The sequence below is a fragment of the Oncorhynchus tshawytscha genome, linkage group LG08, assembly GCF_018296145.1.
Source record: "Oncorhynchus tshawytscha isolate Ot180627B linkage group LG08, Otsh_v2.0, whole genome shotgun sequence".
Classification (NCBI taxonomy): Eukaryota; Metazoa; Chordata; class Actinopteri; order Salmoniformes; family Salmonidae; genus Oncorhynchus; species Oncorhynchus tshawytscha.
In genome coordinates, this window is record NC_056436.1 from 42,052,956 (window position 1) to 42,066,235 (window position 13,280).

The 13,280-nt window shown below is 44.2% G+C and overlaps 1 protein-coding gene across 5 annotated transcripts in view; it reads left to right on the forward strand.

Annotated features, from left to right (window-relative positions):
• Positions 1-352: 352 nt before the first annotated feature.
• Positions 353-13,280, forward strand: part of qkia (QKI, KH domain containing, RNA binding a) — an 81,784-nt gene continuing 68,856 nt past the window's right edge. For 3 of the 5 annotated variants that reach the window (XM_024429735.2, XM_024429737.2, XM_042325553.1), the window contains exon 1: positions 353-787. In XM_024429735.2, coding sequence (XP_024285503.1) covers positions 643-787 — 145 coding nt within the window. In that variant the 5' untranslated portion in view covers positions 353-642. The remainder of the gene's footprint in view (positions 788-13,280) is intronic. The other 2 variants (XM_024429733.2, XM_024429736.2) reach the window with 1 other exon arrangement.

Consider the following 13,280-nt stretch of genomic DNA (forward strand, 5'->3'; position numbering starts at 1 on the left):
TGCTTAATTTGCAATATATAAAATAAAATAAAAGCATTACTATGCTTTTGATTTAGCTGTAAACTACCGAAATATCCTATTTAGGGCTCTGAATAGCACATATCGGTAGTTACAGAGAAACGTTAAAGAGAAACGACAAGGTACAACCTGTGTATGAAATCTGTAAATAAACGTCCACTGTATTGCATGCACTGTATTGGTTCTAATCTCTGTGTAGCTCGTGATACCTATTGGCACGTCACCGCCTTCATGGTGCAGTACCTTGTCATTATTGGTTATATCATCAGTCCCTTGAAAGCGATTCTGGCCAATAGGTGAAGAGGAGGACGAACGCTTTCGGTTAATACTCGCTCGCACTGACAGTGGTTAAATTGGTACGTCCCTGGGCGCACAGAGTAGAGGAGAGTACATCGCGAACGAACTCTTTGGGAGGAGATAGTGGTTATTTTTTCCCCCATCGAACAACAACAACTTCATTCATATATTGCACACAGGGTCGTCAAACTACAGCGATCGAAACTTGGGGGGGACCAAAGGATTTGATCTGCAAGTTTTTTTTTTTCTTGAGCCTTTTTATTTTTTAAACATTATTTTCATAAGAAAGGATTCTGTTGGAGGCTCGCTCGCACTCTCGACGCAAATATGATGGTCGGGGAGATCGAAGTGAAGGAGAGGCCGAGGCCGAGTCCCGACTATTTGATGCAATTGTTGAACGAAAAGAAGTTGATGACCAGCTTGCCAAATCTGTGCGGCATCTTTACACACCTTGAGAGGCTTCTCGATGAAGGTAAATGCCGCCTTGAGAAATGGAGGTTGGGAGGGAAAGCTTATTTCTCGAGCTCGGTGGGCATTGCTACAAAGAGCGCAGGCATGGTCGCTAAGCTACATAGCCCGGCTAACATGGCAGGCTAGCGAGTTACAGTATCGCAGAGCGCCACACAACTTCTTCTTTTAACTTTACAAATTGATAACTTCGAGGAAGTGAAACTAGTTTCGTGCACCAATCAACCAGGGTTTTTCTCTCCAACCAAACCTCAATTTATTTGTAGCTAAACATGTCGTTTGGCTATACATGTGACGACGAAGTAAAAGTTTTTAGCCCGCTAACTAGCTAGCCAGGACCGACACAACTAGCTCGACATTTTCTTACCAGTGTATATTCTATTGTAGCCTATCCTGTCAAGTTTGATTTACGGGTGAATAAGAGTTTGTTTTTAGAGAGCCAGTCTCCACTCATCGAACTCGTGTGAAATGGATTGGTTAAAAAAAAAAAGTCAGGATAAAACGTGCCAGCCTTCGTGGACAACCTTACGATAAAAGTTGCCTATCAAACACAATGCATCTGCCTGTATTCGCTCCATAACAGCTAGTTTTTGTTGGGATAAACACGCATACGCTACTTGTTTATCAGCTGCCTGATGGAATTGCGCCACATCGGAATGTTCCTCCACTGTTGCGGTTCGGATTTCGAAACAATGGCTCGGCAGTGGTTGTTTTCCCGTGAAAATATTTCTAGGTTCTTTAGATTTGCAGCTAATTGTGGTCTTTACGCTTTAAAAAAAATGGTTTTATTAACCGCGAAAAAATATTGACTGCCTAGGTAGGAATTGTGTCGTTTGTTCATTCTATGGTCGTGTTTTGTTACATGCCTTTGTCAGTGCCATCGTCTCAGCCACGTTGTCGCATGATATTTTCTAGTCTGCCACTTCAGATGCATAGTTTACATAACTATCTACTGCTATTGCGGCCTATTCCTGTTATATACAATCATGCAGTTTTGCCCTAACTACATTGCTGACTCAAATAACCATCTCATTTGAATAGGCTGTGTAGCAAAAAAAAACAACGTGCAAGACCGAGTTTGGGAAACCCTCCAATGTACTATTCATAACGGGAGTCGTGTGTGTTTTATGTAATTGAGTAGGTGACGCTAGAGAGCGCCACTTCCCCCTCACTGTCCTGCCCTTATCTATCTGATATGGACAGCTGACGTCTAGTCACTTTTCTGGAAATAAAGATTAGTGTGCGTTGATAATGCGAAAAGTATTCAGTTGAATCTAGTCTGGGAAAGTACGTTTTTGTAGACTTGAGTTTTATTCCAAATATAGAACCAAAATGTGTCATGTTTATCTCGTGGTGCACATTTTTACCAACCAGTTCAATCAAAGGAGTGTTGTCACCTGTAAAACAAGTTGTTTGCATTGTGACATCTGAAATACCTCCCCAGCCAGCTTCTACCCCTCCAGTCTACCATAAAGCCAGTTTAGATAAACTCACATCTTCCACTAAGCATTTCTAAACTGAATTCTGGAGAGGTTGTTTTGGAGGGAGAAAAAAAATCACAGGGAGTGGTTGGCAATGAGACATGTTTGCATATATTAGGCTGTCTGTTCTACCAACAACAAAAAATAATATATATATATATATATGGGATTTTTGTTGTTGCTTTAACCCCTGCTCACTCAACCCTTTCCTTCCCTCCCTGCTGTTTTTTTCAAGGGAGACAGGAAACTGTGGGGCCTCTTTTTTTCTCTCCTGAATTTCATCCTGCCTCCCTACCCCCACTATTGTACCCAAACTCCTCCATATAAAAGGGATCAGGCACCAGTCTCTCTTGCTGAATCGGTTTACCCAACCAGCTCTGGAAGCCTGGCTGCAGTGACCCCTTACCTAGCAGCCCAATGTGGCTGCACCACCCTGGGCTTGTTACTCAAAAGCATTGGGGGGAGGTTTAAGAGACTGGGGCTGAGCCCCCCCTACCCTGGCTGCACATGAGGTTTCACAATTCACATGTTGCCTACCTTCGTCTCTTTCCAGCTCTACAATTTACTGGGCTTACCAAAGCAGCCACCCAAATTTTACCCCACTGTCAAATGTTGAGTGTGTGAGGAAAATCACCCCAGAGCAGGAGGCTGTCTAGGAGCAGCCCTCTTTGCTCACTCTTTGGACTTGCACTTTCTGGTGTGAGCCCATCCCCATTTATAGTGCACTGCTGTAATATTGAGTACAAACGTCACCTGAGTGTAGGGAAATGCATTACCATGCCATAGCATGATGTTTATAGAGTAGACTGCTGCTATTAATCACAGTCGGAAGCTAGTTGTGTGGGGTACATTTGCGTGCCATTCAGGTTATGCAAATGCAGACCACGGTTTCAGTAGGTGGCGAGGATAAACGTTGCAGTTCATTATGATTTCTGTCTGAAAGGACAGCTTGCAGACTGCAGTGGTTTTGTTTATTTAACCTTGGGTTATTGTGTGAATAATTTGATTCCAATGAGGTGTCAGCAGATTTTTCCAGGAAGTAGTTTACAGCCTGGGATTCTATTTAGGTTGCATAGGAAGTGGCACTATAGGAATCACACCTGTCTAGTACATTTAGTCAAGGTGACCCTGGTACCTGCTGATGAGTGACTGAATGACAACGGGAGTTGGCTGAAGGACATACCCTTGAAAAACAAATGTTACATTTTTTAAAATGTTTCTGCAGCATTGTCTTTGTCAAGACTTATGGAGAAGTACACTGGAAAGTTCTCATATTGAGAATAATAATTTACTCACAGGTAGTGTTGCATGGTATGCTCAAACATCTGTACTTTTTGAATGCAAGAACATGTAAAATGGTTCTGTTGTAGAATTTTGCTACTTTTGTCAAATTTGTCTCGCTGATCAAGTCTGTATTAGAGCAGCCCATGTACTCTTTATAGCGCAAGTGCACCAAGTCTGCTCCAATTAACCTGCACTGGGAGTCTAGGCTGCATGTTAACTTTTGTTAAACATGAGTAGGGAGCTGAGGAAGAATGGGCTAGAACATTACAATGCAATGGGCCTTGGCTACATCTTGATTTACCCAGTCTGTCAATAGAATTTATATGAAGGGTAAATCTCTAACATAAATGCAGCTTTAGATTGGTAAAAGCAATGTATGCATGAATCAATTAAACTCTGCATAATGAATGTAAGTTTTTGAACGTAGTGATGTTAAACTTAGATGTCTGGTGATTGAATAGCATAGTAGCTGAGTTTGTCTGTATTAAGTGACTTGCTAATATGCTTTGTTTTACCATGATACGAAACCTGGTATTGAAGTCATTCTGGTATGCTGGCGCTACTCAACACTGTCTCATCTCACATACAAATGCACCGTGACCACATGACAAGATGCCCTCTGTCTAAATTGAACAGCTGAAGCAAAGTCGACTGGAAGGGAAAGGAAGTTAAGGTTCTCTCCTTCAGAGCTCTGCTGACAGCTGCGGACACACTCGTATACAACACACATTCCGGTGCCTTCAACTTGGTGTGTGTGCGTAGCTGTTTCCATGGCGAGGGAAAGCCAACATCATGAGCATTAGCCCCTGTGACCCCCTTGTGTAACAACTACTCCCGGTTCCCTGGTTTAGCTCGGCACCAAGATGCGTGTGTTGGCTAGGTCCTTTATATTGCTGGTGTGTATTGAGCCAGTCAAGGTCACTTGACAGGCATTTTTGAAAGCAGGTCATCTTTCTGTGGTGACACCTGCCATGTTTTTGTCTTTTATTATTATCATTTTTACATTGCTTGTTGGGGTGATGACAATGTAAACACTGCAATTTGTTTAAACAAGTTTTCTGTTGGCGTGGAGATCCTATAACATTTTCTAAGGCAGCTGAAGTACAGGCAATTGGTTTAGAGCGGGTAAGGGTAAGCACTAAATCAGTATAGACTGTTTAGTCATCTTTGGATGCCAAACCCGATGACTTTTTACTCAAACCGAATCTGTTTTGTTCAAAGGCCGTCTCTCTACAATCTCCATCTAACCCTTGTTGCTCAAGTCACGCGTTAGAGCAGACTGATTCCCCGCAAACTGAAGCACAATGGATAGAGTTTTGTGTTTACGGTTTGTTGCTGCTGTTTAATCAGATGCTTCCTTGTGATTTGTCATGTTTTTTTAGAGGAGTGAATCTGTTTAGGCACTGGAAGTCCCCTGGGACAGTTGGGGTTTAGAGTTGGCCCTTAATAAAGATTACAGGAGAGTATGCGGTTCTGTCGGTCTATACACAGTCCCTACCTGTTGCCGAGGCACTTCATTTCCTGCCGTAGGGTGACCCTTTGCAAGCACGGGGCAGGGCTAGATCTGCACTAACCTTCGACATGCAATCAATTTGCCATCAAACAAGATTGAGTGCTACTCGCAAAGTAAGACTGTGCCTGGGGCTTTCAGAGACAAAAGCTCTCAACTGGGGAGGGGGATCAGGGCATGGTTGTTGTGCAGGCTGAAACCTTTTATGGGTCTCTGTCACCCTCTCCTCCACACCCCTGCCTCTGATTCCCTCCCAAGGCACCACTTATAAGATAGAATTTAATTAACAAGACCATTCACTGAGCGACCAGTTGTAAAAGCTGAGTTGCAGGCCTGATTTTCTCAATTGCTCCCTTGTGCTCTCCGTGGGTAATAAAATGGGCAGCCAGAGGAGGCTGACAGGGTGAGTGCAAGGCTGTCCCAGGATCCATAGTGTCTCAGTCCCAGGAAGGGGGGGTATCTGATGCCCGCATGCTGTTGTCTGTGCTACAGCTGATGAAGTCATCCTCCAACAGGCCCTGCCTGCCCTGTTATCTCGGGGCCACAATCCCGTGAGTGCTGGGGCGGTCTTATCACAACCGCCTCTGCCCCAGTTGTCTGGCTTTTTCTGTCACCCAAGCCACTCTGCGTTTTGGCAGCCATTTATGGTATCTTACATTTTATTTTCTCTTTAATTTAAAATGGAGTTCAGTTTAGCTGTTCTCTGAACTTGAGCAACTCCAAGTTCCACAAGCAAGGTCACGGTACTTCCTGTCAGAAGGGAAATGGCACAGCATTTGGAACACTGGATAACAAATTATGCATGGTGCGAACAGGACATGACAGTTTAGAGACGTTGTAATCTGTAACGTAGCCAAGTTCGTTGTGTGTTTGGAAATTGGACCACTCAAATCATTGACTTATCATTAAATGCATAGGCTACTTTACTATTGCACTGCGCCACTTGATCGTACTCAAACCATTAACTTGATTTTTGAGGACCATATGTTTTTTTAGAATGTAAATTCATGGCTATGGTCTTAACTATATTTCAAATGATCAGAATAGCACAGAGTTTACTGTTCCAAAGGCGTGCATACACTAGGGCCCTAATAAAAACCCTGTTGTGTAAAGTGCAGGCCGATTCCAGACATTTAAAGCACAATGCAACTATTTTTCCATTTAATTTAGTTGGATAACCACTAAGTGTTTTGAACTTAATTTGCCAAACGTGATCATAAGACATTAACAGTATGCATCGGTGATGTTTTCATCTTTCCCGAAACGGAACAGGAATGCCTCTGCGCGTATGTCTGGTCTTCACTTTGTATAGAGTTTATAAAAATAAAGTTTAGTGTGAGAACCTGGAAAAAAATTAGAACGGACACCTGATAAAATGTAACAGAACTGAAAATAAATCGAACTGTTTTGATAGGACCCTAATACACCATCAGAATTCATAGCAGGCAGTGCACTGGGGGTATGTCGTTTTAGTGTATTTTTGGCTATCCGTAAGGTGAGTGTCAATGTCTTTCCAGTTACCCTGTTTTGTTATTTCATCAACTGACTAACCCAGTTTACTGCTAGCTATGGTTTCAATCAGATGGCGTGTGCATGTTTAGGTAAAGACAAATACTGTCCTGTTTGGAACACTGACAAGTAGTTATTTTTTTGCTCAATCTGATTTGATTGGGCCCATCCGTGCCTATGCGGCTGGTTGTAATACTTATGTCACAACAGCTGTCTTGGTTCTTTTGTTTTATTTTTGGAATGTTTTAGCTTGAGCTTATCCTCCCTAGACTTTGCCCTATCCCTTCTTCTGCTTAGTTTGTGCATGTGAGAAACGTGCCTAGCCAAAGGAAGTAACACCCATTTCAGGCAGAAAGGGTCGCCTAATTTTGGTTTTGTCTCTGGGAAAGACGACCAGCCTGTTTCGACGCTTCATAAAATGGCTGAAGGCAAAGCCCTGCTCCTTTATGTCCCTTTTCCTGTGTAATGGGTTTCACATGACTGGTTAGGGGAGCAGCAATAGGGGGGCATAGGCCCACCCACAGGGGAGCCAGGCCCAGCCAATCAGAATTAGTTTTTCCCCACAAGGACTTTATTACAGACAGAAATACTCAGCACGCCCCCGCAGACCATCCCGCAGGTGAAGAAGCCGGATGTAGAAGTCCTGGGCTGGCTACGTGTGGTCTGAGGTTGAGGCCCGTTGGATGCAACTGCCAAATTATCTCAAACAGAGGCGACTTCTAGTAACAGCTCTGACAATTGCACGCTCCCTCAACTTGAGACATCTGAGGCATTGTGTTTTGACAACACATTTTAGTGGCCTTTTGTCCCGAGCACAAGGTGTACCTGTTATGATCATGCTGTTTAACCCTCTAGAGCCAGGGATGGGGGTTCTAAGCTAAGACATGGAATTGTTTTAAGATGGTATGACCAAGAATCAGTTAGCTATTTTGAATTTTAAGACTCCCGGAGGCATCAAAATATAGAGGCATTTCTGCTATTAACCAATGGGTGCATTGAATAACAGATTCACTACATGGAACAACCAGCTGGCCAAACTAAATCTGTCCTAGTGTGTATCCTATATCTGAGAGATCAGTAAAGTTTTTTTTTTGCCTAGTTTAGTGTCTAAAAGGGATGTATCTCCATACTTTCATAGAAATAAACTGTTACTGGGAACCTTGATAAGAACCCTAGAGCAGAATCGAGAACGGCATTGTTCATGAGTCATCTTTCAGTAGAATGGTCGTAATACTTTGTAGGCCAAACCGTTGAGACACTAGACATTTTTGTGAATGCCTTTAGGGATGTCTCATGGTCTGACAAATACGGCTCTAGCTCTGCCACCTTTCACTGCAGATGCGGGGGGTTGAGATGCAGCCCATGCAAAAACTCTAGCTATGTTAATTTGATATCCGGGGGGGTTGCGGAAATTGTCGATTAAGGGTTAATCAGCTTCTCGATATGCCAAACCTGTCAGGTGGATGGATTATCTTGGCGAAGGAGAAATGCTCACTAATTGGGATGTGACAAAATTTCACAAGTTTTTTTTTTTTTTTTTTTGTGCATATCATTTATCTTTTTCAACACTTGGAACCAACATTTACATGTTATGTTTTTGTTCAGTATTGTTTCTCAGGGTGCTTCTGTGTCTCCCGTTTCCTGTGAGTTGTGAGAGTCCACCTGCGACTGCTAAAAAAATTAATCTCCATTCACTCCTCCCTCGTCCACACGACTCCTTCGAATAGCTCCCATCCCACTCCTTCCAACACTCTTTGTCTCATTTGTTTTTGCTCTAGTCTGAGTCAATTGAGTCAGATGCTCCTTCATCTGTTTCTACTGCCATACAGCTCCAGCAACCTGTTAACATTCTCCTTTCTATTGTCTGTGGAAGGGTGTGCCTGTCTTGTAAAGACTGACTTTACCTTGGTGGTTGAGTACGAATGTGGCTTAGTCCTCTCAATCTGTAAGCCTTAGCCTAGTTTCATCCTGGCAGTGAGTGTAGACCTCTGCTCAGCTGACAAAGGTGTTTTTTATTTTTTTATTCAGGTTTGTGTAAATCGAGACTTGCGGTTGAGGGTAAATGCAAGCGGTCAGGGTACCTTGAAGCAATTTGTGGTGATAGTTGCTGAATTCCACACTGCAGTTGCTCAAGTCAGTGCATCCTTGTCCCGTCTCCTACCCTGAACTTGCCCCCCCCCTCACAGCATCCGGTAATACCGGCAGAGCACCAGGAGGTTGACGGTAGCAGTGTTCTGCAAGTTTGCCTTCCTCTGCTCTCAATGTTGCCGACTGACAACTACAGTAGGGCCGTGAGCGCCTGTATGAAATTATAGAATTGCATATGGGCAGGTTGAATGATGGCTCTTTTTCTAGAAGTATTTGTTCTGATATTTTGCTGCTAGTTTGTTTTGCTGAAGGATTAGCCTGATTTATCAGTTTGAGATTTGACTAGATTACAAGCAAACACAATGGCTTTTTTTTTTTAGGTTTTAATTGGGGAAACAAAAGCTTATTTAACACCATTACACAAAATGAAAGCATAAACAACATTCCCAGGGGGAAAATAATGGGAAATCATTGTGGCCCTAATGAAAGGGTTAGTGTGTTTTCTAGGCACAGAGAATTGATTGTGTGCACTGAATGGAAAGGGGAGCAAGGCCGAGAGGGTGTGGGCGATAAAGAGAATGCATATGTGCTCTGAATGAGGTCTTCTCCCAGGCTGAGGGGAAGGTCAGTTGCCCTCCCTCCCCCCTCAGTTCCACACAATGATCCCTTGTGTTGTAGGGCCAACAACCCACTGTCACCAATGGTACTACCGTGCTAGTATCCACTACAACAGTTGTCCACTCTAAGTAGGGGCCGATGAAAGCAGTGGCCCTTCATAAAGATTACTAGGGAGGAGGGGAGAAAATGTGTTAGATAAGATTACTATAATGGGATATCTGTATACGATGCTCTTGCTGTGTGCAGCAGGCCAGAGTCCATATCCTCTGGGCGTCTGAATCGATGCAGAGGCACTGGCTGTACTGTCACATTCAGGTGAGGTATCGTCTTTGGGCCCTAATCTGCAGCGATAGACTGCTCCCTGTTTCTCCAGCTCGCCTGGTAGACTGTTTTTTTTTTTTTTTTTTTCCTTCCACCTTCATTTTCTCCTCTCGGAAGTTCACGGATTGCGCTTGACACTGGTTCAAACTGTCGGTGGTGTGAGTATTTCCTCAACCCTTTTCCTTAAATTTTTATTGACCATCTGACACACTCGATGAGCGGCTCTGGTTCCTTTTTCCTCCTCCCCTCACCACATGCCTCTGCTAGAATGAGTATTATTGCATTGTTTTGTGATCTGGTAAATTATGCACTTTTTTCCTCTCAAGAGGCATAACATGAATGTATCATACACTGATTTCTTATTGTGCAAAACACTAACATGCTGACTACACTGGACATGTGCATGTTGATTTTTGTCCATCCACACCAGATGTGATAATGACACGCAGGTTGAAATGTCAAAATGAACTCTGAACCATCTATTAATTTGGGGACTGGTCAAAACAAACATTCAGACATTTAGCTAGCTAGCTTGCTATTAGATAATTTGTTCTGGGATATAGACATTAAGTTATTTTACCAAAAATGCATACGGATTTCTAAATCTTTCTAGAATTGAGTCGCACAATTTTCTTTACGGACAATTAATCCACCGATACTGGAAACTAACTAGGTTTCCTTTTAATCTCTCCTCCAGCCTTCTTCTGTGGACTTTATATGACGGTTGGCAACTAAGTTTAAGGTGCGTTACTGTCACTAACTCGACTCGAGTGTGGTCCTCGTTTCATCTTTCAATCACCCACACGGGTATCTACTTGACGTGCGCAACAGGTTTGTATTAAATGATTGGATAACATTTGTGTGCGGTGCAAAATAAATGCGCACAACGCGGGCGGTGTGATCAGCATTTACGAATGCTCAGACCAGTGTCTAGTTTTCCATGGGAATTGTGAATGACTCCCATGTCCCTGACGCTGTCCTAAGCCGTTTTACATCGGCGTGGGGAGAAGTCCGTAACACTAACTTGCCAGCCTACCTTCTCCGCTCTGTCGAAGTCTGGCACATATAGAATGCTGCTTGCTATTTCCTCCTAGTGCTCTCTCTCTCCCTCTGTTTTCTCCTGTCTCTTGCATGGTAGTAATTCTGCCTGAGGGGTACATTTCCTCTTATCTGAAGACCAGTGCTGACATTAAAGGCCTGTTACGGGGCCTGTCTATTTGCATTAGCCCTGGGTCACCCATTCTTCAAACCAGCCTCCCCTGCTCTGGGTTTCTCTAGACAAACCAGACTGCCCTGCTTCTCTCTCATCCCTCCCATCCTCATCAGACAGCCAGCACTCTGAAAACAATCAATGCCTAAACCCTTAAGCATGCCCAGGGACTCTGATGGCTTTCCTGGCTCACTGCTGACTGATCAGGGTGGAAGTTGTTTGCTTGATACTATGATATCCTGACCCACTTCTGCACCCCCCCCCCCTTCCAAAACCTGATGAGTGCCTTGTTTCAGCGTCAACACGAACTGGTAGTTATGCTTACTAGGGGATGACCAGGCAAAGATCTGAGGCTGGTTTTCCATTCCACAATCCCCCATCACAGCCTGTTCATATACAGCCACTGTTGAGCCACAAGTTTTGGCAGGTTCAACCAGAGCTGCACAGTGATGTTACCACCTTGCACGCAGCATGTTATTCTGTGAAGTTGTCTAGCTTCCCCATGCCCCAAGGCATCATCACATATCACATTGCGGCCATTATGTCACTACCGGCATTTAGTCTGTTTCTCTCCGGCCCTGGTGTAAACCCTCCCTGTCATAGCATGACCTCTATCCCTGCTAATTGAAGCCAAAGAAATGCTGTTGTGCGTCATTGTCTCTTACCCTTCCCACCAATGTATGTGATGGAGAGAGCCCTCTGCTCCTCTACCCTTCACCATAACAGTAAGTCACAAGGCCGCCTTAATGACCGTTCGACTAACGACATCCAATGGGAAAGGCACAGATTGCTTTTGCCCGGCTCTATGGCGGGGGGAAAGCCCCATCGAGACAGTGACAATACGTGCCCTGCTCTGACCTCTGAGTGACTTCATTTTTTTTTCTATAGTGCTGCCTTTGAAGGTTTGTAAGAATGCAAGGTGCAAGCATCCTTCACTCTAGGGTAATATGAAGGATTGGTTACGGGGAGGTCTTGTGTAAAAAAAAAATGGGGTCCAGGAATAATTAGCCATCTGAGTGACAGGATGGCATAACCCCCCTTAGGATGTTATGAGGGTGCTTCAGGCTCGGCGGAAGCAGGACGGTTATCTTTTCTTCACACATTCCTTCCTCTTCTGACAGCTGGACACTTCCTGTCATTGTGGTGTGGCTGCTGTCTTCCTTGTTCTGTGTGTTTGTTTTCAGCCTGCTACTCTGCCCTGGCAAGCACCGAAAGGAAATTCTTCCTCTGGCTATCGTTACAGGCCTTCCAGTGGAAACATGTGGCCATGGCCTCTGTCTGCCTCTGTTCCCCTCAACAGACACATAATCAGCCCAACATCCCAGTCCTTTCCTGTTATTCCCCCCTGTTAACTCACATCCTAGAATGCTTAGCAGATGGCTTGTATTCTCTAAAGCAGTGTGGGTGAGCGCCTAAGGGCCAGACTGAAGGTGGGTGGTGCTTGCGTCTCCTGCTGGATCAGCCATCGCGATGAGGAAGTGGGTTAACATAAACAGGGGGTGAGTCGAGCACACAGCACGTGTTTATTTTTTTATTTGCTCACATTCCGTGGTATGTGAAGTCTGAAATGAGCTCCCTTGAAAAGAGAGAATAAAAGGGTGTGTGATTAATACCCCACTTTAAGTCTGCAGAGACACAATCTTACCATTTGTCTCTACAGAGTGGTTTGTTGGCTCTTTTGTTATGCTGCTGAAGGGTGGAGTTTCCCTCTTAACACCGCAGCCAAATGTAATGTTTTTTGGGAGTTTCTTTATCCCCCCCAGACCCCAATCCTCTTTCCAAGAAGTATCCCCAAAGATGGATGGAAACATTTTAAAGCACTTTCCAATTTAACACTACATAACCCATCCCCTTTTTGTGATGGTAGAAAAGCAGCAATAATGTTTCTTTATTTTGGTTTTATTAAACTGGTGGGTGCATTAGAATTACTAATTGGTGAATTGCATCATTTGCAGGATTTGCTGAGTGGACCATTGACATCAAGCACTACCCTTTTCTCCTTACATTACTGTTATGCTACATGAATGTTGGCATGTGGTTGCCAATGGGAGGGATCCAATGGTGTTAAGAGCAGCGTGAGTTTGTGTATTTTCCGTTACCCTGTGTCGCTGGCTTGTGGTGCTAAGGGCAACATGGCTAGTGAGCACCCTGGGGGTGTCTTCCTAATGTACCTCCACGTGTAGAGTACTGAGAGCCCCGCGGCGGCCATTAAGAGGGAAGCCATTATGGCTCTGAATTGGCCAGGCCCTCGTGAGTGCGCTGTCCTCTAACAGCAGACCTCTCCCTGTGCAGCAAACAAGCACTCCCATGCCTCATTGAGCTGATACCGTACCCCCGTTCGCACCCAGACCATAAAGCAGTTCCACTTGCGGTGATCCCCTGTTCTAATTTTAGTAGCAGTGCTTAATAGCTCTGCAGAGATCCAGAGGTCTCTTCGTTTTCAGATCTGATAATGGTTAGGAGGCTTTGGCACTAG